General features: G+C 42.2%; 1 protein-coding gene across 1 annotated transcript in view; it reads right to left on the reverse strand.

Annotated features, from left to right (window-relative positions):
* The window catches only part of CC2D2A (coiled-coil and C2 domain containing 2A), a 3,655,067-nt gene that overhangs the window by 1,133,132 nt on the left and 2,498,740 nt on the right, over positions 1 to 23,195 (reverse strand). Inside the window, exon 25 of the mRNA XM_044062582.1 lies at positions 19,256 to 19,365. Within this exon, the coding sequence (XP_043918517.1) occupies positions 19,256 to 19,365 (110 nt within the window). The remainder of the gene's footprint in view (positions 1 to 19,255; positions 19,366 to 23,195) is intronic.

A 23,195-nucleotide genomic window follows, 5' to 3' on the forward strand; every position in this document is an offset into this window, starting at 1 on the left:
CTGAAGTGGCAGCAGCTCTGGTAGAGTGAGTCCTTATACTCCCTGGGATTTGCTTTCCATGGTGTGAATAGCAAAATCCGATTCCATGAGCAATCCATTTAGAAATGGTCTGTTTTGAAATGGCTTTACCTTGGGAACTTGAAGCATAAGAAACAAACAATTGCTCTGATTTCCTGATGTCCTTGGTTCTGTCCAGGTAAAAACGTAGTTGTCTGTGTACATCCAAGGAATGTAAGATCCTTTCCCCTTTATTTTGAGGAGTGGGGAAAAAGGTTGGCAAGTGAATAGTTTGATTTAAAGCCACTTTGGAAACCACCTTAGGCATGAAAGAAGGATTAGTCCTTAAAGACACCCTGTCTTGATGAAAAATAATATAAGGTTCCACAGCCATAAGAGCTTGCAACTCTGAAACTCTCCTGGCAGAGGTCAGAGCTAACACGATGGCTGTTTTCCAAGATAAAAACTTGATGTCAGATGTGGCAGCAGGCTCAAAAGGAGGTAAGGTGAGCTTTTCCAAAACATAGTTGAGATCCCAAGCAGGAATGGGAGGAGATCTAGGGGGCCTTAAGTTCTTAGCTCCTCTGAGAAACTGTCTCATGAGCTGGTGGGAAAAGATTGGAGGGTCTGTATTATAATGAGCAGAAATAGCAGAGGCATGTATCTTTATGGAAGAGAAAGAGAGACCCTTATGTAAGAGGTCTGTCAGGTAAAGTAAAATCTGAGGAATGTTAGGAATAAGAGGATCAGAATCCTGAGCCTGCATCCAGGAACAAAATCTTTTCTATTTTCCTGCATAAGATTTTCTAGTGCTAGGACATCTGGCTTCTAAAATGACATCCATAACCTGCTTGGGTAGGAGAGAATGATTCAAAGACCCTGGATTAACCAGGCCGCCAGGCTGAGAGTTTTGACATGGGAGTGAAGAACCTGACCCTGGTGTTGGGACAGAAGGTTCAGAGTCTGTGGTAAAACCCAAGGGGGCTCCAGACAAAGGTTTTTCAGTGTTGGGTACCAAAACTGTCGAGGCCAATTTGGGGCTAGCAAGATTATCAACTTGGGCTTGTCCTGTTTGATCTTTAATAATACCCGTGGAAGAAGAGGAAGAGGTGGAAAGGCATATCCTGAGAGGTTTCTCCAACTTAATGATAGTGCATCCACTTTCCAAGCTTGTTCGTGGAAAGTCCTGGTGCAAAAAATCTGTAGTTGATGATTGAGGTGGGATGCAAAGAGGTCTATGTGAGGACATCCCCAGACTGCAGTAATCATCTTGAATATTTCGGTGTCCAGCATCCATTCGTGTGGGTCTGAAAGGTTTCTGCTCAGACTGTCTGCCAGGAAGTTTTGCTTCCCTGGTAGAAACTGTGCTTGAAGGTCCAGATTGCAAGCTAGAGCTGTGTTCCAAAGATCCATGGCTAGTCTGCAAAGGGGATAGGAATGAGATCCCCTTGCTTGTTTATGTACCACATAACTGTGGTGTTGTCTGTCCGTATCAGTAGTTGTCCTGGTTGTAGAAGATTCCTGAAGGCCAATAGAGCTTTCTGAACGGCTAACATTTCCTTTAAATTGATATGCAGGTGCTTCTGATCCTTTGTCCAAGGGCCCTGCAGACAGTTGCCCTGAAAATGGGCTCCCCATGCATAATCTGAGGTGTCCGTGGTCAGTATCTGAGTGGCAGGAGGCAGACAGAAGGGTTTTCCTTTGTTTAGAGTACATGCCTTGGACCACCAAAGGAATTCCTTTTGAAGACAAGGCAGGACGGAGATCAGTATGTCTAAACTGTGGCAATGCTGAGACCATACACTTTTTAGGTACCACTGTATTTTCCTCATATGTAGTCTTGCATATGGTACGAGAAGGATGCAAGAGGCCATGTAATCCAAAGCCTGAAGGAATCTCCTTGCAGATAGCTGAGTTAAAGTTGCCAAGGTTTTGAAAGTTGAGGCCAGCTGTAATTGTTTTTCGTATGTCAGAAATGCCATCTGGGTTGTTGTGTTTAGAGAAGCGCCCAGAAAAATTATCTGTTGTGAGGGTGTCAAATTTGACTTTTTTATGTTTACAGTGAATCCCAGGAACTTGAGAAGATTCTGAACAAACTCTAGATGATGGAGTAAGACATCCTTGCTGTCTGCCTGAATAAGACAGTCATCCAGATAAGGGTAAATTTGAATTCCCTTGAGTCTGCAATAAGCTACTACTGGAGCCAGGCATTTGGTGAAGGCCCTGGGCGCAGTAGACAATCCAAAGGGCAGCGCAGAGCATTGATAGTGCCTCGATCCGGCCTTGAACCTGAGGTATTTCCTGCATTCCTGCCTGATGGGAATGTGTAAATATGCCTCCTTTAAATCCAAAGTTACCATCCATGCATTTTTGGTCAGCATTGGAAGTAGCTGCTGTAGAGTAAGCATCTTGAATTTTGGTATCTCTAGAAAAGTGTTCAAGACTGACAGATCCAGAATGGGTCTCCATGAATTTTGCTTCCTGGGGACTAGAAAGAGCCTTGAGTAAAAACCTTGTCCCATCTCTGAAAGTGGAACTAGTTCTATGGCTTTCACAGCCAAGAGTGCTTCCACCTGGTTTAAGGCCTCTGACCATTGATGTTTTGGAAGATCTGGCCATCTGCTTGGCCTTGGTAGGGTATGAAAATGGAATTTGTAACCTCTTGAAACTACATCCAGAACCCACTTGTCTTGGGTTATATGAGTCCAATTTAGGTGAAAAAGAGAAAGGTTTCCTCCGAGAGGGGCTTCCAGGCAAGAAGTTCCTGCAGCCCAACAGAGGGCGTCATTGAGTCTGTTTCCTATGAGCTTGCGACCTGTCCTCTCCTCCCCTAGGGGTAGAAGCAAACCACTGTCTTGGTCTACAAGAGGCTTGCGTTTGAGGTCTCGGGAGCGTCTGTATCTACCCCCTCTGAGGCCTGTCTGAGTTGGGAAAGGACCAATTTTTTGTAGGCCAATTCCTACCAAATCTGGGTGGCTGTACTTGTAAGAAATCTTTAACTGTTTGCATGGATTTTGCCTTGTCCTCCATCTTTTTAATCACCTCTTCAGCTTTAGATCCAAACAAAACATTATGCTGAGCAGGAGCATCCAATAATTTAGCTTTTACTTGATCTGGCAAATTTTGTTCCTTTAACCATGCATGCCTTCTAATTACTGTGCCAGAGGCAGCAGCCCTACAAGAAGCCTCCAAGGCATCAAATCCACAGTGTAGGCCATGCTTCCCAACTTGTTCAGTGGCATGCATTAAGTCATGTAGTTCCTTATCATCTGCACAGGCGGAAATGGAAGTAAGCTTTTGTTTTAGAACAGACAGGAGAAACTGCTGGTATTTCAACATATGAAACTGACAGTTTAAAGCCCTAATAGATAAAGTAGCAGAAGTGTACACTTTTTTGCCCCATCTTTCTAAAGATCAGGAATCCTTCTCAGTGGGAATGGGGTTTTTAGCAGAAGCGGCCTTTACACCCTTAGGACCCTGAGAAATGGTTTCAGGGTCAGCAGTAGGGTTCTTGTATAAAAACTGGTGGGAATCAGGAACCCTATAGTATCTGTCTGGCTTAACAGGAGCTGGAGGAAGAGAGTCAGGAGTTAAGTTAGCCTCTGAAAAAGCATCATCCACAATATCCAGAATAGGAGGAATAGCAAGGGGTCTATGTTGGGGAAGAAGAAGAAAATCCCTTAGTCGTTTCTTAGATTCCGAATACTCCTGTCCTTCCCAGTGGAAATGTTCCCTCATTTCATGCAAAGTTTCCCCAAAAGAGAAATCCTCAGGGGGAGAAGCTGAAGGAATGGATTCCTCAGCATCAGAATCCTCATAAGGAGGGAAAGAATATTCCTGGTCAGAAGAAGAAACTGAAGAAACAGAAGCCTGATCAGAGGAGTCATAATAAACTTCCTGCCTTGGCCTTTTATCTGGAGGGGGATGTGAACCCCTAATCATAGTAAGTAAGTCCTCCGCCATCTTAAGTAACTGTTTCTGAGACTTGGGAGCCAGATCAGAAGAGGCCTGGGCTGCAGTCTTTGATTTGGAAGGAGTCTTTGCCTTTGTCTTTGGCTTTGCCTTTATTAGAAGCTAAGTAGGCCTGAAAACCCCTTTGGAAGCCGGTACCTGCACAGCGGCTCCGGACCCATCCGAAGGAGCATTGTCCGAAGGTCCTGCAACAGAAATATTCAAAGGCCTAGTTGGCTCCTCGTGGGAGTCCGTTTCGGCTATCGGTTCTGAAATGGCCGATGACAGGGGCTGCAAAAGCGCCTCACTGACAACGGCCAAACCTGAAGCTGGCTCTGCTTGTGCGATATCGTCTGATTTGGACCTCGGAGGCCTGTCTTTGTCTTTGCGCCGTTTGTGAACTCCGGTAGCCGGAACCGTATCCTACGACATTTTGTAATTAAAACGCCTACCGAAGTAATGAAATGCAAAATCGTACCTTCGTTTAATAGTACGTTGATTGAATCTAGCACAAAACCGACAACTAGCTACGTCATGGTCAGGGCCTAAGCAAGGAATACAGTAAGAATGAAAATCCTTATGAGGTATTTGCTTCCCACATGAAATACAATTATTAACTTTTTCTGACATCGGACTGGAGCATGAAAAAAGTTTCCCCAACGGGGTACTTAGCTTTGAGTAGGAGAAGAAAATCTTCGGACTGAAGTTTGTTTGGAAAAAAAATTGACAGGAGTCAGCCAACCGGCACTTGCGAACTGTTATCACCGCACGGCAAGAAAGACTGGAGAACATGGCGTCGGCTGTCAGCTTTGTACTCCTGGCACTCTGACGTCAGGGAGCATGGCTGAACAGCCGACGCCGGACTCAGACTTTGGGATTCTGGCCGACCGAGGACTGGCTGCCGGCAGGGGAGAACCCTACAGTCATGACTGCAACAGTGAAACACGATGAACATCACCCATATGTTCAAGTTCCTAGTCACTGGTAGAATATCAGAGAGTTCCAGGTTAGGTGATATAGCTAACACGACTGAAGACTTAGAGTCTACATGGATTGTTAGGGTGAGGGGGGACTCGGGGCATGGTCTTAATGAATCTGTACCCCTGAGACCCTGACTTAAAAATAGACCCTTGAGGAGATAGTGCAACTTTCACTAATCTATTTATGTTTTATTTATGTTTTTATGTGCAATTAAATTATATGCTGGTATTTTGTATGTAATAGGAATGTTTCATGTGATTGTTACCTTAGTGCTTTATATGAGATGTGTTTTACTGTGCATTTTAAACACCTGATGAAGCTATTATAGTGAAAACGCTTGTGTTCTGTGCACTTGAAGTAAAATCTTTTAGTATTGGATACTGAGGTCATGATTGTGTCTGTTTTTTATTGGATTTATTCATTTTTGTCTTTCTTCGACATAGCATTTGAGCCTGCTTCAGTGGTATTTCTTTTAATTTTTCTTTTGTTGAGTTACTTTGTTACCACTTGGCTCATCATGATGGCAGATGAGATAATTGACTTGGACTCTGGTTTTACAAACTCAGGAGTTAATTCTATGAACAATGGCAGCAAGTTGAATAAGTTTTTGACTGATATTACTGTTTGTGTAAACACTTTACTTGGGTGCTCTATGGAGGGCGGCCCTGATGAAAGCAGTACTGCTGATATCATTGCTTTAAAATCTCATTTATTTGCCCTAGAGAAAGATTTGTATAAACTGAAGAGAAGTCAATTTCAGAAATTTCATCTGGAGATATGCCTGTCTGAAAATATTGTGCCGAAAGGCATGCATTTTGAAAATGCCTTCTCATGTTAATGGTGATAATCTGCTTCTGCTTGAGTGTCAGGTCAATATTCAAGCAAGCTTTAGTTATCTCAGGCTTCTGATACAAGCCGCTGAAAGGGAGATTAAGACATTAACTGACTCTGTGAATGTCAAATATTTGCAATTGCTGAAAATATATCCAGATGCTGTTTTAGACCAACATCTGACTGACATGGTGAATTCCCTTTCTGTGTATGAGGCCAAGTTACAGAAAGGCAAAATTAACAAAATATACTGTGATCAACGAGATTTCCGTGCAGGGAATGTCTTTACCTGGCCTAGAAAAGATGTAGCTGAGCCTAGAGTTGAGGCCGGTTCTACAGACTTGACTGAAGATGGCAGTAATGTTGGGTCGGAGGCATCAAATGCCAGTAATGCAAGTTCGTTGGATGCTAGAGATGCGTCCTTGACAGCAGATGGTGCTGTCACCATGTCGGAGATCTTTTGTGAGAGTGATGCGAGATCAACAAGTAGAAATGAAGTACCTCAACTATTAGATAACACTACAGCTCCGATGCGGGGACTTGGGAGCTCGCAAAAAAAGTTATTGTAACCACGGCTCAAGTTCATAGGGATTCCACAACGGTTAAAAACGTTAGTATAGCAACTCAGCTAGTTGGTACGGACTCTGCCCTTGTGAGCTCTTTTGGGCAATATGACCTCCATTCTCCGTTGCCCGTGAAACAGCAGAACTTCAAGTTTATAAAAGAACGACAGAGATGGAGAAGTCCGAGTCGCAACAAAAGAAAACTGGAAGGGAATATAAACAGTCAGAACACCATCAAAAAAACATTTTTGAACGTAGAAAAGGACTAGTGTGGAATTTGTCTAGCCGCACATTATCTGAATATGAGCAAATTGTGTTACAGAAAGGCTTGTCCTTCATACCTGCCTGTAAGTCTAACTACACAGAAGTAATTTTTGATGTGAAAATGTTTGTTAGGAATTTAACACTAAAATTGTTGTATAGTAGTACCAATAATGATGCAGCTCTATCTAATAATATTAACAATGCTAATAATGATTTTTCTAAACCCAGTGGGTTCATCCCTAAGCCTAATTCACTTGTGACAGCCTTTGAGAAGCTATGTGTACAAGACATTAATGACTTGGAATTTGGTAATGCTGTATCTCATAGGAATAGAAAACGGTATAACCTAAGCAAAAATGAGAATGATGCATTGAAATGTCTTGAGTACAACAGAGATATCATTATTAGATCTGCCGATAAGGGTGGGCCAATTGTGGTATTGGATAAGGAATGGTATGTTACAAAAATGAGAGATGCTGGATGATGGGCAGCTCTATGAGAAAATATCATGTGTGCAAGTCAACAATGTTATTTTTGATGTACATATTTTGGTGAAATGTCTGTTAGAGTTAAATCTGATAGATGATAAGTTATTTGAGTATTTGTGAGCAAACCTACAGTTCCGCTCATGTAAGGCTTACCGATACTGCATAAGAGTAATGTAGATCCACCAATGAGACTGATTGTCTCGGGTAGGAATTGGTGTACGGAATCAATGTCGATTTATATAGAAAAACATCTGAAACCTGCTTTGGATAATCTCGAGCATGTTTTGAAGGACAGTGAGCATTTTTTGAATGATTTGCATTGTTTTGTTTCCATGAGTACTTGCAAGGATTATTTATTTGTTACCATGGATGTAGTCTCCCTATTTACTGTGCTACCCAGTGGAGAGGGTATTGCCAAGTACTGTTCTGTTTTTAGAACGTTATGCCAACTATGGGGAGGAAACAACCTAGTGGCCAAATTACTTGAAATTATGCCTGAACACAATGTTTTGTGTTTGAGGGGCAGGCATACAAGCAATGTAATGGCGCAGCTATGGGCACGTCCTGTGCCAATAGCTACGCCAATGCAGTTATGGCTATTTGGGAGACTGAATATGTATTGAATGGACCATACAACAGTCATATTTTATTCTTCAGAAGATTTGTAGATGACCTTTTTATTTTGTGGAAGGGTGACCTCAACACATTTCTGGAATTCCATGAGTTTGTTAACATGAGTACGACATTTTTAAAGTTCACCTTCAAATCTGCACTTTATAAGACTGAGTTCTTGGATTTGTTGGTTGTAAGGGACAATGAGGGAGAACTTTTTACTAAGCTCTATAGGAAAGAATGCCATGTGAATCATTTGCTACACAGGGATAGTTTACATCCTCCTTACGTTTTTAGGAATGTTATATGTAATCAAATATATAGAGCATCTAGGTTAAATGTAAAGGAGCAGGACTTTCAGACACAGGTAAACATTGCCATGGATAATCTCAGAGATAGAAGGTATAATGAGCAACACATCCTTATGAATGTCAATGATGTAGTGGGAATGAGGCATAGTCAGGCCAAACCGTACTTTTCGGGTGGGAGAAGGAAAGGTGGTAGGGTGGAAAATAGACAGGTTAGTGGTATGAAACTTAGGGTTCCTTTGAGCTATACTACTGATGTCTCTCAGTATATAGACATCATTAGGAAGCATTGGAAAGTTTTAGCTACTGATCCTGATGTAGCCAAACTTATAGATGATGAACCTAGGTTTCAGTTTAGGAATAGCAAGTCCTTAAAAAGGAGACTATGTTATCCCAAGGAAACCTCTGCTGAAGACTGTGAATATGGCAATAGGCCATGTGGGCGGTGCAATTTTTGTTCTTTTATTGACACCAGTGCTGAATTTTATCACCTTGACCAGAGGAAAATGTATACTTTTAAAGTACATGCCACATGTTTGACTAAACATGTGGTTTATCTTGCTTACTGTGTTAAATGTATGGGATTCTATAAAGGGAAGACCAAGAGAACATTTAAAGAAGGTATAAGAGAACATGTTTACAATATCAATAAACACAACAGGGTTAATGCACTGGCTAAACGTGTCATGAACACAGACGACACCCAAGTTCTTGGTCATTGGTAGAATATCAGAGAGTTCCAGGTTAGGTGATATAGCTAATAAGACTGAAGACTTAGAGTCTACATGGATTGTTAGGTTGAGGGGGGACTCGGGACATGGTCTTAATGAATCTGTACCCCTGAGACCCCGACTTAAAAATAGATCCTTGAGAAGATAGTGAAACTTTCACTAACGTATTTATGTTTTATTTTTGTTTTTATGTGCTATTAAATTATATGCTAGTATTTTGTATGTAATATGCTTTTAAATTGTGATTGGAATGTATCATGTGATTGTTACTTTAGTGCTTTATATGAGATGTTTTTTACTGTGCATTTTAAACACCTGATGAAGCTATTATAGTGAAAGCACTTGTGTTCTGTGCACTTGAAGTAAAATATTTTAGTACTGGATACTGCGGTTGTGACTGTGTCTGTTTTTTATTGGATTTATTCATGTTTGTCTTTCTTCGACACAGTATTTGAGCCTGCTTCAGTGGTATTTCTTTTCATTTTTGTTTTGTTGACAAAATACATTCAACCAAACCCACTATCTATAAGCATACCCGCTCCAAAATATACTTTTCCACAGAGATCTTTAATACCCTCCTAAAACATCACAACTGGTCCCCACTAAAACAACTTCCCCTTGATGAGGCTGTTGCATACTTCAGCAACTCATTCTTATGCAGTCTAAACTCTCTAGCCCCTATTTAAAAAGTTTGTTACAAATCCATATCAACTCATAGCTTACTAAGGACACCAGGATTATAATGAAACAAAGAGACAGCTTGACTAAGCTACCAGGAAGAAAAATCCAAGCATCCTTTCACAACTACTGCCAACTACACAACTACCACCAACTATGAAACCAAGCCAAAACACAAATTCGCTCTGACAAAAAGTTCTACTATACCCTAATACAACAAAAACAACCCTCAAAAATTCTGGCACCCCATAAAACCCAACATAAGCATAGCAGCCCAAATTAACTCACACTTTATAATCTCCATTCAGGCCTTATTAAATAATAGCAACTATACTACTCTAACTACTCCAACATTTCCTTTCCATAACTCTACTTTATAATTCCAGCCCATCCAGACCACTTTCATCAAAAAACTCCTCCTACTACTAAAACCCACTACACTCTCAGGTGACCAACTTCCAAATGAATTTCTTAGTCAAGCAGCTGACTCCATCTCATACCCAGTCTCTTTACTTATCAATCGCTCTATTTCAGAACAATATGTACCCGTAATCTGGAAAATCTCCCACATAACCCCCCCCTTCATAAACGTGACCCATCCACAGATCTAACTATAGACCCATTGCCATACTCTCTCCCCTTAGCAAAATCCTTGAAAAATGCATACATTCTCAACTGTTGGCATATCTAATACAAAACAATCTTCTCTCCAATTCACAGCATGGTTTTAGACCACACCATAGCTCCACAACAGCCCTTTTTAAGTTTCACAGATTCCATTAACCACCACAAAAATAATAACGACCTTGTCTCCTCCATTTTCTTAGACATGTCAAAAGCATTAGACACCATCTCTCATAAAAAGCTACTTCAAGAATTAGTATTCCTACATCTCTCACTATCATCTCTCACTTGGTTTCACAGCTATCTGTCTAACCAACCACAAGCTATCAAGTGGAAAGATGAAATCTCTACCCTACTACCCATTACAGAAGGAGTCCCACAAGGCTCAATACTTGGGCCATTGCTCTTTTCCATCTTCACAAACAAACTTAGTTCTGCATCCACACATGCTACTATTGTGCAGTATGCTGATGATTCCACCATTATCTGCACTGCCCGCTTCCTCCCAACACTCTTATGTAACACACAGAAAGCCTTCTCAGAAATAGAGCAATACCTTACAGAAAATCACCTGATACTAAATCCCAACAAGACAAAACTAATGATATTCTCTAATAATAGATCCACAAAACCAACTAGCCCATTTTCCATTTTCTCTTCCAATGGTACTAAATTTTAACCAGTAGATAGCACAAAGCTACTAGGCGTCACTATAGACAGCCCCCTAAAATATGATAAACACATAGCCCTTACTATGAAAAGGTACATATTAAACTCAGCTCTCTGTATAGGTCCAGAACATTTCTCATCCCTTTCACTAGACTAGCCATACCAAGAACAACCTTCTGTCCACATTACTGTATGCCTCCCCCACCTTTATTAATCTTAGAAAATCTGAACTGTCTAAACTAGAGATATGTTACCATAAAATAGCTCATTTTGCTGCTGGCCTCCACAACAGAACACACCATTTCCCAGCCCTGAAACAGCTACATTGGCTAAAACTACCTAAACTACTATCTCTTAACCAACTTACAATTGCCTACATCATCATACATCATCATGATGCCTGTCCAGCTCTAAAGAATCTTGTTCAGCCTTGCAGCAACACCCATACCCTCCCGTTCAACCAAAAAACTACTCCTAAAAGTTAATAAATCTAACAACACATTTGGCGACTCCTTAATCACCAATCAAATAGCAAAACTATGGAATAGCACTCCCCAACACATACTTAATTCCTCCACTACTTCCAGTTTCAAACTTCTTAAAGAACATCTAAATAACAAATGGCTCTGTTCCTGTATCACCCCAGTTAAATTCTACCCCTTTACCCTTAGTCTACATTCTCTACTCTAACCTTCTACTAACATTTTCTACCTTGAACCACCTTGCACTTCTTATTTTGCTCTTTTATAATATAGCTTGTCTCTTCCTTCCAATAGATATCACTGTAAACTAGTACACATTGTTTCTCATCTATTATAAATCCATCCTGCTATGCTTCTGCTTGTATTAATACTTAATGATTTTAAGATGTCTGTAACCATATTTATTGTAATTTACTGTTCTTACTGTCTTTTATTAATCACTGCCTAAACTGTCATGTGTATGAAACAATAATTGTCTTTGGAGTCTTTCTCCCCAAGCCTCCACTAAAAAAGGGCTACTAGCTCAGTACGACTATCCCAGTGAACAAATGTAAAATAAAATAAAATATGTAGGTAAAAAAGTAATTGTCTGTGAGCATCCAATAAGTGCAACATATATTCACCTTTGTTTCCAAATTTAGGAAAGAAAACTGACAGATTCTGACACCATCTTGGGAAGAAAAGAAGGACTGGTTCATGATGCCACTCTATCCCTATGAAACAACACGTAGGCAGGTTTAGAAGACAGTGCCTGAAGTTCTGAAATCCTTCTAGCTGAGGTGATGACCACCAGAAAAATAGTTTTCCATGTCAGAAACTTTAATTCACATTTTGCTGCTGGTTCAAAGAGAGAATGAATCAAGGCCTGTAGTACTAAATTAAGTCCCAAGGAGGAGTTGGATCTTTACATGGAGGTCTCAAAAGAAAGGTAGCTTTCAAGAAGGCCTTACAAAGTTTAGATGAAGCCAGGGTGGAGTTTCTCAAATCCAATGTGGAAGTTAGTGATGGCTGCTAATTGAGCTCTAATTGTTGAAGAGCTAGCGCCTTCATTGAAAACTGTACCCAAAAATTCAAGGACACTTTATACAGGGGCTGAAAAGGGGTCACTATGTTTCTTGCCCAAAAACAAACCTCTTCCATTTACTTCTGTAAAGTTTTCTTGTAGAAGCTTTATGGGAAGATAAGAGTTGATAATGGACAGAGGACAAGAGCATAGGTTGTCTGGCTATTAACAGAATTGGAGAAGGCACACTGTCAGCTTTAAATTTGAGATATCCGGGTGACTCATGTCTGTTGGATGAGACAGGAGGTCTGGAATTTGATCCAGAATCCAAGGAGGGTAGACTAGATGAGGCCAAAGGAAGGGGAACCAAGTTTGTCAAGGCACAATGAGGATGACTTTGCTCTTCAACCGGCATGCTCTCTCTAGAAATTTGAGGATTAAAGGAATTGGGGGATAAGTGTATAAATGTAGAGTATCTCTCGGTGACTCCCCAGGGCAATTGTTCAGGGGAGAGGCAAATAGGTCAGAGCGTGGCTGGCCCCACTGATAAAAAATCATTTCCACCACTTCCTTGTTGAGACCATTAATGAGGTAGTAGAATGGAACTGCTCAATTTGTTTGCCATCATGTTGGACTTCCCCAGAATGTGCATTGCTAGCAGAAAATGCTTGAATGAGATCGCCTATTGCCACACTTTGAGGGCTTTTCGACACAAGGGGGTAAAGATCGGGTTCCTCATTAGTTGTTGATGTGCTAAACCACTAACATATTGTCTGAATCGCAACAGTCCCAAAAGAGAGATCGTCTTGGAAGGTCTGCAATGCTAACACTGCCCTCATTTCCAGGACATTGATATGTGTATTGGCCTCTATGTGGGACCAGGTGCCTTGGACTTTTTTCCCCAGGAAGTACCCCCCCCAATCCTGGATGCTTCCATGGTCACTATGGCCTTGGGCTGAGGTAGAATGAAAGGACAGCCTTGTAGAACCTAATCTGATTGAATCCACAACCAAAGGTATCTCTTGCATGCATGAGTGATTCTTCTTTGGGCTGACATGCTGGTAAAGAATAGACTATAGTGTTGCTAACATCCATTGAAGAATTCTCATGTAAAATCTTGCTAAGAGGAACTAGGACTATAGCCACAGACACTGATCCCAAGGCTTGTAGAATCAACTGGGCTGAGATTGTGGTACTGTGAGTTATTTTTCTGACCTGTAATCTGATTGTTTGTACTCTTGAAAGAGGAAGAGAAGCTGTCACTGAAACCATACTGAATATTGCTCCTATGGATTCCAATGTTTGAGATGGCTCTAAGTGACATTTGTTGTAATTTATGGGTATCCCCAGATGGAAGCAAGTCTGGAGTACCTGGTCTCAAGCTCTTATCAGGAGATGCCTGGTTGGAGCGATAAAGGAACAGTCATCCATGTATGGAAACACTTGGAATCCCTGCAGTCTCAAGTGAGCTGCTACCACTGTCATGCATTTGCTGAACACTCTGGGAGCTGTGGTGAGGCCAAAGGCAGTGCTCTGAACTGTAAATGACCTAGATTTGGATTGTCTGTTCATTTTTATTTGACAGTATGCATCCTGAAGGTCTATCGAGCACATCCAGTCGTCCTTGCACAAAAAAGGCAGAATAGACTGAACCGTGACCACCTGAAACTTTGTGTTTCAAACTGATTTGTTCAAGTTGCTGAGATCCAAAATTGGTCTCCAGTCCCCTTGTTGCCCTTGGCACTAAAAAGAATCTTGGATGACATGTGTCTGGCATACAAGGTCATCTCAGACCCAGCCTTGATGGAGTTACTGCATATTTGTAAGTCAAACTCTACTCGTGCAACCCACACACACAAAGCCTTAACCTAGTCTATGACATTAATAGAATGTGTTGGCATAATAGATTTGTATCCCAAACACTCCCCCAATCTGTGGAAGAGACTACCTTCTCCATGTCAAGAAGAGTACCTCTCTAGCCCTCTTTAAGAGGAACCTGGACGACTGGATGGGAAACAGGAAAAATACACCCCTGGGATCCCACCTGTGTCAATGCTGGACAGAGGAAACAGGTGCTGACTTTGAGGGAACATGGGCCAAATTCTTGGCTAGGCTTATAAGGGCATCCAGGAAAATAGCCTAGTATTATCCTATGAACCTATGAGTAAGTTCCAGATTCTATTTGGTCTGGTGGGACCTCTTAGTTGACACTTTTTTTCTAACAACTTCTGTATTTCTAGTGCTGCTGCATTCTTTTGACTGGGTGGAACTTCGGAGGAAGGGAATTATATAACCTCTGGAAATAATCCTCTGCACCCATGTATCTTTTGTTATGTCTAGACAGGCTTTCTGGTACAGGGATAATTGAATCCGATTGCCTCCAAAGGTGGACAATCAGGCCTTCTTTCAGGAGCACTGGTAGGGTATGTCAGAGAAGGAATCTGTAGTTAGTTCTGCAGACCTCCTCTGCTGCATGACTGGCATCTTCCATTTGCATTCTCTCCTCTGCACCTGGGGGAGCTATCTCCACGTGGATCTTGGAAAGGACCCAGGGACTTTCTGAACTATGTCTTTTGACCACCTCATTTATTCCTCAAGAAGGTTCTTTGAAGAGTTGAAAAATGTACACCCACTGCAAAAAGGGTCTTTCCATCTTTTTCACACTTGGACAGTGTGTCCTTCACTTTTGGGCCAAAAAACAAACTGCCGTCAAAAGTTGTATAGGTGAACGAGGACTTGAAAGGCTCCACAACATCGCACAAATGAATCCAGGCGTGCCTCCTAATGGAAATGCCTGAACCCACTGCCCTTGAGGTACATTTAGCTGCTTAAGAGATAAGCTTCATAGATGAATTAGAAATGGACTGTAGGCTTGCCATCTACGAGGCTCCAGAAGCCTGAGTCTCAGCAGTAGTGGTCCCAGAAAGGGAATTTGACTGTTTCTTTATCAAGTACCTCTATAGTCTTGTAAAGTGTACCAAGTAGTTAAGTGATTTGAGGGCAAAGGTCACTGAAGCATACACATGCTTCCCAAATCTGTCCAAAGCCCTAGACTCCCTGTTAGGGGGAAGGATAGAAGAACTCTGCTCTGCAAGTTCCTTCTTGTTGGTTGTTGCCACAGCCATAGCATCTATGGGCACTCCCTTGCTCCAAAATTCCCTTCCTACATGTGGTTCCAGAATCTGATCTGGTCTTTTGGGAATTGGCTCAGCTGTGTCTGGTTCCTTCCATGCCCACCTAGAGAGCAAGTCAATGGGCTCAATGGTAGGTGGAGTTACCCAGGAGGGAGGCAGGCCAGAACTATACTCCTCCAGGAATACTGACTCCTCCGGGGAAGGGTTAACGACAGACCAAACACTTCTTTGTTTAGGAATCTCGAGGCCAAATGAGAGTGGTGGTGACCTTGGGATCACTTCCTCTTCGTCAAAATCAGTATCTTTGGTGACAGACTCCTGGAGGAATCCAAGTGCTTCCTCTTGCATTTCTTCCTAGGGACCTCTTTGGTGGGATGCTACACAGAGGTGGCAGAAGAGACAGACATATACTGCTGGGTAACCTGGAGACTTTCGGCTGGCTGTCCCTGTGGCATAGAATGATGGGGCTCAATACGCAGAGACACACGGGATCCAGAGGGAAGATCTGAAGGGGTAGGATTTGTCTGCCCTGCAGAAACAGAGAACACTCCATCACCTCAAAGGCAGACCACTCCAGAGAGAAAGAAGCCAAAGGAACCAAGAAGCCACGCTTCCACTCAATCAGCCCTCCCCTGCCCTGAAGGCAGTCCACCTGAAGCAGAGGTCAGAGCCTAGCTTTTCAGTGCTGAAGCTCCAAGGGGGAGAGATGGCTCCGAAAACTTTGGAGTCGGCTATTATACCTAGGATCTGACAGGGGTGCTTTGGCTCAGAGTCATCTGGCTCTGAAACCGTTGGAGCCGGTGTATTTAGAGACAGTCTCAGAGCCGAAGATACTGACATCGTCGGATCCGATCCAGATGGTTCTGGGAAACTGCAATCCAAGGGGTCTGAAAGGAAGGGTTGGACTGGAGAAGGAGCCAATATAGCTAGAGTAGTGCAAACATGGGCTTTCTGACCCGAAGAGGTAGGAGCCAGGAGAACTCCCATCTGTATCTGCACTGAGAGAAATTTCAGCTTTTTTTTTTTTTTTTTTTTTTTTGTTAAATTAGTAGAAATAGAAAAAAATGGAAAAGGGATTAACAACAATGGTATTCAAGATCTACACTAAAAAGTGTATGAGGAAAAAGGGGAATTTATCAACAACAGTAATAAAAATACACTAGAACAGTGTAAAAGGGGATGATTTAGTAAAAGAAGTTTGAAGTCTTATATTTAATAGAATACATTAGGGACATTGAAAAAATAAAAAGGAAAGTTCAGTAGCAGAACATTTTAATAAAATGCATGGAGGTAAGTCTACAGGTCTAAAAGGTACTATAGTAGAAAAAGTTGACAATGCTTCACGTGAAAATGTAAATGCAAAGAATAAGTTGCTGTTTAAAGAGTCCCTTTATATTTTAAAATTTGTTACTTTAGTTCCAAAAGGAATGAATTTGGAATGTGATTGGCATTTTTTATTTGATGTAATTGTTTAATTCATTAATTAATTGAGTGTTAATGGATATATTTAGAGTGTATATAAGGGCAGGGTATTTTAGATGCATTTTACTCCTTGAAGGCATTTGTGCCGAGACGTCAGAGAATAAACAGTGATTTTGAATACTGGCTTTTGGTCGTTTTGCTTCATTACTGTGAAAGTGGTTTCAGAGGTGTGTTGTCATGTTTAAAGTCTTACATTAACTGGAAAAGTCGAAATAAACGTATCCATTTACTGAAATCACGTCTAAATGTAACAGCAGCAAACGAGATCTGGGGTATGTTTGGAGTTGGTGCATTATGGGTACGGGAGGAGCCTGAGAGTTTCTGGTGGCCATCAGCTATAATAACATCCGAGTCGGATCTGAGGATCAGATTTGTACCCAGCTGCTGAGGAATGAATGAAAATTTACAACATCAGATCATGTGCTTACAGAGGAGCTTCTTGTCATGTGAAAGCTTATGTCTGGTTGACAAAAATGTTCTAACAATATATGCCTAGGCTGTACATGTTTCAAGATAAGAAAATTTGTGAAAACTTACAAAAAATATAATTTGGGGTTTGTGTGCATTATAATACATTACAGTACTTGTACTTCTTACTGATAACATTGCCAATTGTACAGTTTAGCATTTATTGTTCACAAAATACAGTGGATATAAAAAGTTTACACACCCCTGTTAAAATGCCAAGTTTTTGTGAAATAATAAAATGAAACCACAATAAATCATTTCAAAACTTTTCCCACCTTTAATGTCACCTATAACCTGTACAATTCAATGGAAAAACAAATCTGTTAGGGGAAAAATATAAAAAATAAAAAATGTATAATGCGCTGGTTGCGTAAGTGAGCACACCCTTAAACTAATATTTTGTTGCGTGTGCATACCCTTAAACTAATACTTTGTTGAACTACCTTTTGATTTAGTTACAGCATTCAGTTTTCTTGGGTACACACCTGCCATCAATTAAAGAGACTCTGATTAACCCCAAATAAAGTTCAGCTGTCCTAGTAGGATTTTCCTGACATTTACTCAGTTGACTGCTACAGCAAAAGCCATGGTTCGCAGAGAGCTTACAAAGCTTCAATGGGATCTCATTGTTGACAGGTATCAGTCAGGAGAAGGGTACAAAAACATTTCCACAGCATTGGATATACCATGGAACACAGTGAAGACAGTCATGAAAAAGTGGAGAAAATATGGGACAACAGTGACGTTGCAAAGAACTGGATGTCCCTCCAAAATTAATGAAAAAACAAGACAAAACTCATCAGGGAGGCTGCCAAGGGACCTACAGCAACACTGAAGGAGCTACAGGAAATTCTGGCAAGTACTGGCTGTGTACTACATGTGACAACAATCTCCCTTATTCTCCACGTCTGGACTATGGGGTAGGGTTACAAGACGGAATAGTTTTCTTACACAGAAAAAATATCCAGGCCTGGCTAAAATCTCCAAAACAATACATCAAGTCTCCCAAAAGCATGGGGGAAAATATGTTATAGTCTGATGAGACCAAAGGTGAACTTTTTGGCCACAATTCCAAAAGGTATGTTTGGTGCAAAAACAACACTTTGCATCACCGAAAGAACACCATCCCCACAGTGAAGCATGGTGGTGGCCATATCATGTTTTGGGGTTGCTTTTCTTCAGCTGGAACTGAGGCTTTAGTCAAGGTGGAGGGAATTATGAACAGTTCCAAATACCAGTCACTTTTGGCCCAAAACCTTCAGGTGTCTGCTAGAAAGCTGAAGATGAAGAGGAATTTCATCTTTCGACACGGCAATGATCCCAAGCATACATCCAAATCAACCAAGGAATGGCTTCAACAGAAGGAAATTAAAGTTTTGGAATGGCCCAGCCAGAGCCCAGACCTAAATCCAATAGAAAATCTGTGGGATCACCTGAAGAGGGCTGTGCACAAGAGATGCTCTCACAATCTGACAGATTTGGAGTGTTTTTGCAAGGAAGAGTGGACAAATATTGCCAAGTCAAGATGTGCCATGCTGACAGACTCCTACCCAAGAAAACTGAATGCTGTAATTAAATCAAAAGGTGTTTCAACAAAATATTAGTTTAAGGGTGTGCACACACAACAAAGTATTAGTTTAAGGGTGTACACACTTATGCAACCAGAGTATCGTACCTTTTTTATTTGTTTCCCCTAGCAGATTTGTTTTCTAATTGAATTGTACAGGTTATAGGTCACATTAAAGATGGGAAAAGTTTTTAAATGATTTATTGTGGTCTCATTTTTTTATATCACATAAACCTGGCATTTTAACCGAGGTGTGTAAACTTTTTATATCCACTGTATTTGTGTATCTCATGCTTTTTAAGTTTATTTTTCAGAAAATGCTCCATAATGCAAGATGTGCTAGGCTGCTAGTGGTGTGACATTCCACACCACATACATGTTAATTAGTTAAGGCTTTCATGCTGTCTCTTTTTTTGTTTTACCCAAAAGGAAGCTTCAGTTCTTCATTCCAATTAGGGTTGGGTCCATCTGCAGTTGTTGTTCGAAGAACAGTACGCTGAAATGTTACTTCTACAAATGGACGAACTAGAACCTAAAAAATATACAAAATCATTTATATTTCTGGTTCCATTGCAATTTATGCATCATTTAAAATACAGTTTGCTGCAATCCCATATAAACATTGTTTTTATATCTTATAATCACGCATCTATTTCATAATACTTCCACATGGCTTACAGTATAAACTGTTCAAGAATAAGAAGTTATGTACCTACCATAACGTTCCATGTTAGTTGTCTTCTTCTCGCCTTCTTTCTTGCTGGTTGGGTTCAGAGCCGATCCTCGGCTCCGACTTGGCCATCTACTAAAGCTCGAGAGCTATTTACTGGCTCGTGGCCTCCCCATCCCACAATGCTTGGCGCTAGATACCCAGATCTCGTTTGGCACAGCTAACACCATAAAAAATACAAGGACACTTGTCCATACTACAAGGTTTTCCTACAGTACTAAGACAGAGGAGGACGTAACCAAGATAAGACTCAGCCAGAGGAAGAAGGCCTCAAAAAGGGACTCTTCTCGGTCTGTCCAGGCTAGGGGGATGGAGGGTGGGACGCAAGAAAGAAGGCGAGAAGAAGACAACTAACATGGAATGTTATGGTAGGTACATAACTTCTTAATGTTAAGTTGTCTCTCTCGCCTTCATTCTTGCTGGTTGGGACAGCGTCCCTAGCACCTTAGTCCTGGGTGGATCATCGGAATAGACTCTTGAGCACAGTGGAACCAAAAGCAGCTCTACTCCTAGAGGCCATATCCAACTTATAATGTGAAATGAAAGTATGAGGAGTGGCCCATGTGGCTGCGGCACAAATAGATTCCATAGGTAGTCTTGCTTGTAAAGCTACCGAAGTAGCTAACGCTCTGGTGGAATGACCTTTGGGTTTAGTAGGGAGTTCTTTATGTCTCAGCTGATAAATCAAAGTAATAATAGAGGACAACCACCTGGATAAGGTTACTTTAGAAACTGGCAGGCCCTGTTTGCCCTCAGCATAGGACAGGAAGAGTTGGTCTGATTTCTTTGTTTGCTTGGTCCTATCCAAATAAAAATGTAATTGCCTATGAACGTCCAATTGGTGTAACTTTTGTTCAGCTTTGTTCGAATAGTTAGGAAAAAAGACAGGTAGATCAATAGCCTGATTCAGGTTTGTTTCGGAAGGTATCTTGGGCAGAAACGAAGGATTAGTCCTGAGTGAAACTCTATCCTTATGAAACACAAGGTAAGGAGGATGAATACAGAGGGCTTGAAGTTCCGAAACTCTCCTAGCTGAGGTGATGGCTACTAAAAAGAGAGTCTTCCAGGACAGCAATTTTAAGGAACAGGAAGCCACAGGTTCAAAAGGGGAAGAATCAATGAAGCTAATATCAAGTTAAAGTCCCATGGAGGCGGGTGGTCTCTGACCAGGAGCCTAAGCAAAATAGCTCCCTTAAGAAAGGCCTTGCAAAGTTTGTGGGACATGATGCTGGTTTCTGACAGGCCAGCGTGGAAATTTGCGATAGCAGCTAATTGGACCCTAATGGTGGCAGACGAGGAACCAGCTTGAAAGAGTTCTGCTAAAAATCTAGAACGTGATGGACAGGGGCTGTAAAGGGGTCTATATTCCTAGCCTCTGCCCAGAAAGAGAAATGTTTCCACTTACTAGCATAAGTCATCCTGGTGGTAGATTTGTGTGAAGAAAGGATGATTTCATGCACCGGCTGAGAAATATGTGGAAGCCTGGCTAAGGTTGGAAGTGGAGCAACCAAGTTGTGAGGTTGAGAGACTAAAGGGATTGGTGCAGCCCGCCCGACTGATGGACCAAGAGGTCTGGCACTGGGTCCAGATTCCAAGACTGCTCCAGTATGTAATGATGCAGGAATGGGAACCAAATTTGTCGAGGCCAGTAAGGGGCAATGAGGATCATCCTGGATCCCAATGCGGTTGCCTTCTGAATTAGTTTGGGAATTAGGGGAAAGGGTGGGAATGCACAGAGAAGGCCCCGGGGCCAATCGTGAACTAGAGCGTCTCTGGGGGAGTGCCCAGGAAGGGGGAAGAGAGTGAAGAAATCGTCGCACTTGCTGTTGAGAGGAGTTGCGAAAAGGTCGCAGCAAGGTTGACCCCATCTGTGGAAAATTTTGTCTGCTACTGACTGATTGAGAGACCACTCGTGAGGCATGAGAATAGCTCTGCTTAGCCTGTCCGCTATGACGTTGGACTTCCCAGGGATGTGCGTTGCTATCAGAAACCGTTGAGAGGAGATCGCCCACTGCCAGAGTCTGAGTGCTTCTCGACATAAGGGATAGGAATTGGTTCCGCCCTGCTTGTTGATGTACCACACTACAGACATATTGTCTGTTTGAATTGCAATAATCCCAGTGGGTAGAAAGTCCTGAAGAGCTTGCAACGCTAAAAGCACTGCTCTCATCTCCAAGACTTTTATGTGCAGGTGGAACTCTAGAGGTTGCCAAGTGCCCTGGACAGTCCTGCCCTGAAAATGCCCCCCCCCCCCCACCCGATCAGGGAGGCATCCGTGGTCACAGTGGCAACAGGAGAAGGAAGAACAAATGGTCTTCCCTGGAGTACTAGAGGGGAGACCATCCACCACGCCAGGTGGTTTTTGCATGATTGAGTGATTATTATCTTGTGAGACATTGGAAGTTGTTGAAAAGACCATTGGGTAAAAAGCATCCACCGAAGAATCCGCATGTGAAAATGAGCCAGGAGAACTAGTATGATTGCTGCTGCCATGAGACCCAACGTTTTTAGTACAAATCTGGCCTGAATCCTTTTGCACTGTAGTAAGACCTGCACATGTCGGCGAATGTCTGACACACTGTCTAGAAGAAGTTTTGCAGACTGATCTTTTGTATTTAATCTTGCGCCTATAAAGGTTATAGACTGACAAGGCGACAATGCAGACTTTTCTAAATTTATTGAGATACCTAGCTCGGAGCAAATTGTTTGGATGGTATAATCCCTGGCTCGCAGCAGCTGATGCCTGGTGGAAGCAGTAAGGAACCAGTCGTCTAGATATGGAAACACCTGGAATCCTGAGCCGTAACCACTGCCATGCATTTGGTGAACACCCTGGGGGCTGTGGTGAGACCAAAGGGCAGGGCTCTGAATTGATAGTGACTGGCTCCCAGCCGGAAGCGGAGAAACCTTCTGGAGTGCCTGTCCATTTTGATATGGTAGTACGCATCCTGAAGGTCTATGGAGCACATCCAATTGTCCTGACCCAAAAAGGGTAGAATGGACTGAAGCATGACCATCCGGAACTTCGTTCTTTGAACAGATTTGTTTAACCTGCTAAGATCCAAAATGGGTCTCCAGTCCCCTGTCTTTTTTGGTACCAAAAAGAACTTGGAGTAAATTCCGGATCCTTGCTGATCTGCTGGGACTGGCTGGATGGCCCGTTTTTCTAGCAGTTTTGAAATTTCTGGCACTGCTTGTTCCCTTAGACCGGGTGGAACATCTGGAAGGGACTTGGTTGTTTGTACAGGGGTGTGGACAAAGGGGATTTTGTAACCCTCGGATATGATAGACCGTACCCATTTGTCTTGTGTGAGGAGTTGCCAGGCTTCTGGGTACAGTGACAATCTTCTCCCGACTGCTTCCAAAGGTGGACAGTCGGGCAGCCCCTCAGGGGTGCTGAAAAGGTTTGTCAGAGAAAGATTCTCTGCTACCCTGATTTTGCGGACCCCCTCTGCCCCTCGGGCGGTGTCTATTGTTGTTCCCTCCCCTGCCCCTGGAGGGAAACTCACCACGTGTCAGGCACGACTCCCTGGGGTTTCCAAAACCACATTTACCCACTCTTCTGACCTTTAGGGTATGGTCTAGAGGGAGTAGAAAAATGGACTCACATGGCAGAGAGAGTCTTGCCTTCC

The sequence above is a fragment of the Protopterus annectens genome, chromosome 2.part1 (genome assembly GCF_019279795.1).
Source record: "Protopterus annectens isolate FY-2018-M chromosome 2.part1, PAN1.0, whole genome shotgun sequence".
Classification (NCBI taxonomy): Eukaryota; Metazoa; Chordata; order Ceratodontiformes; family Protopteridae; genus Protopterus; species Protopterus annectens.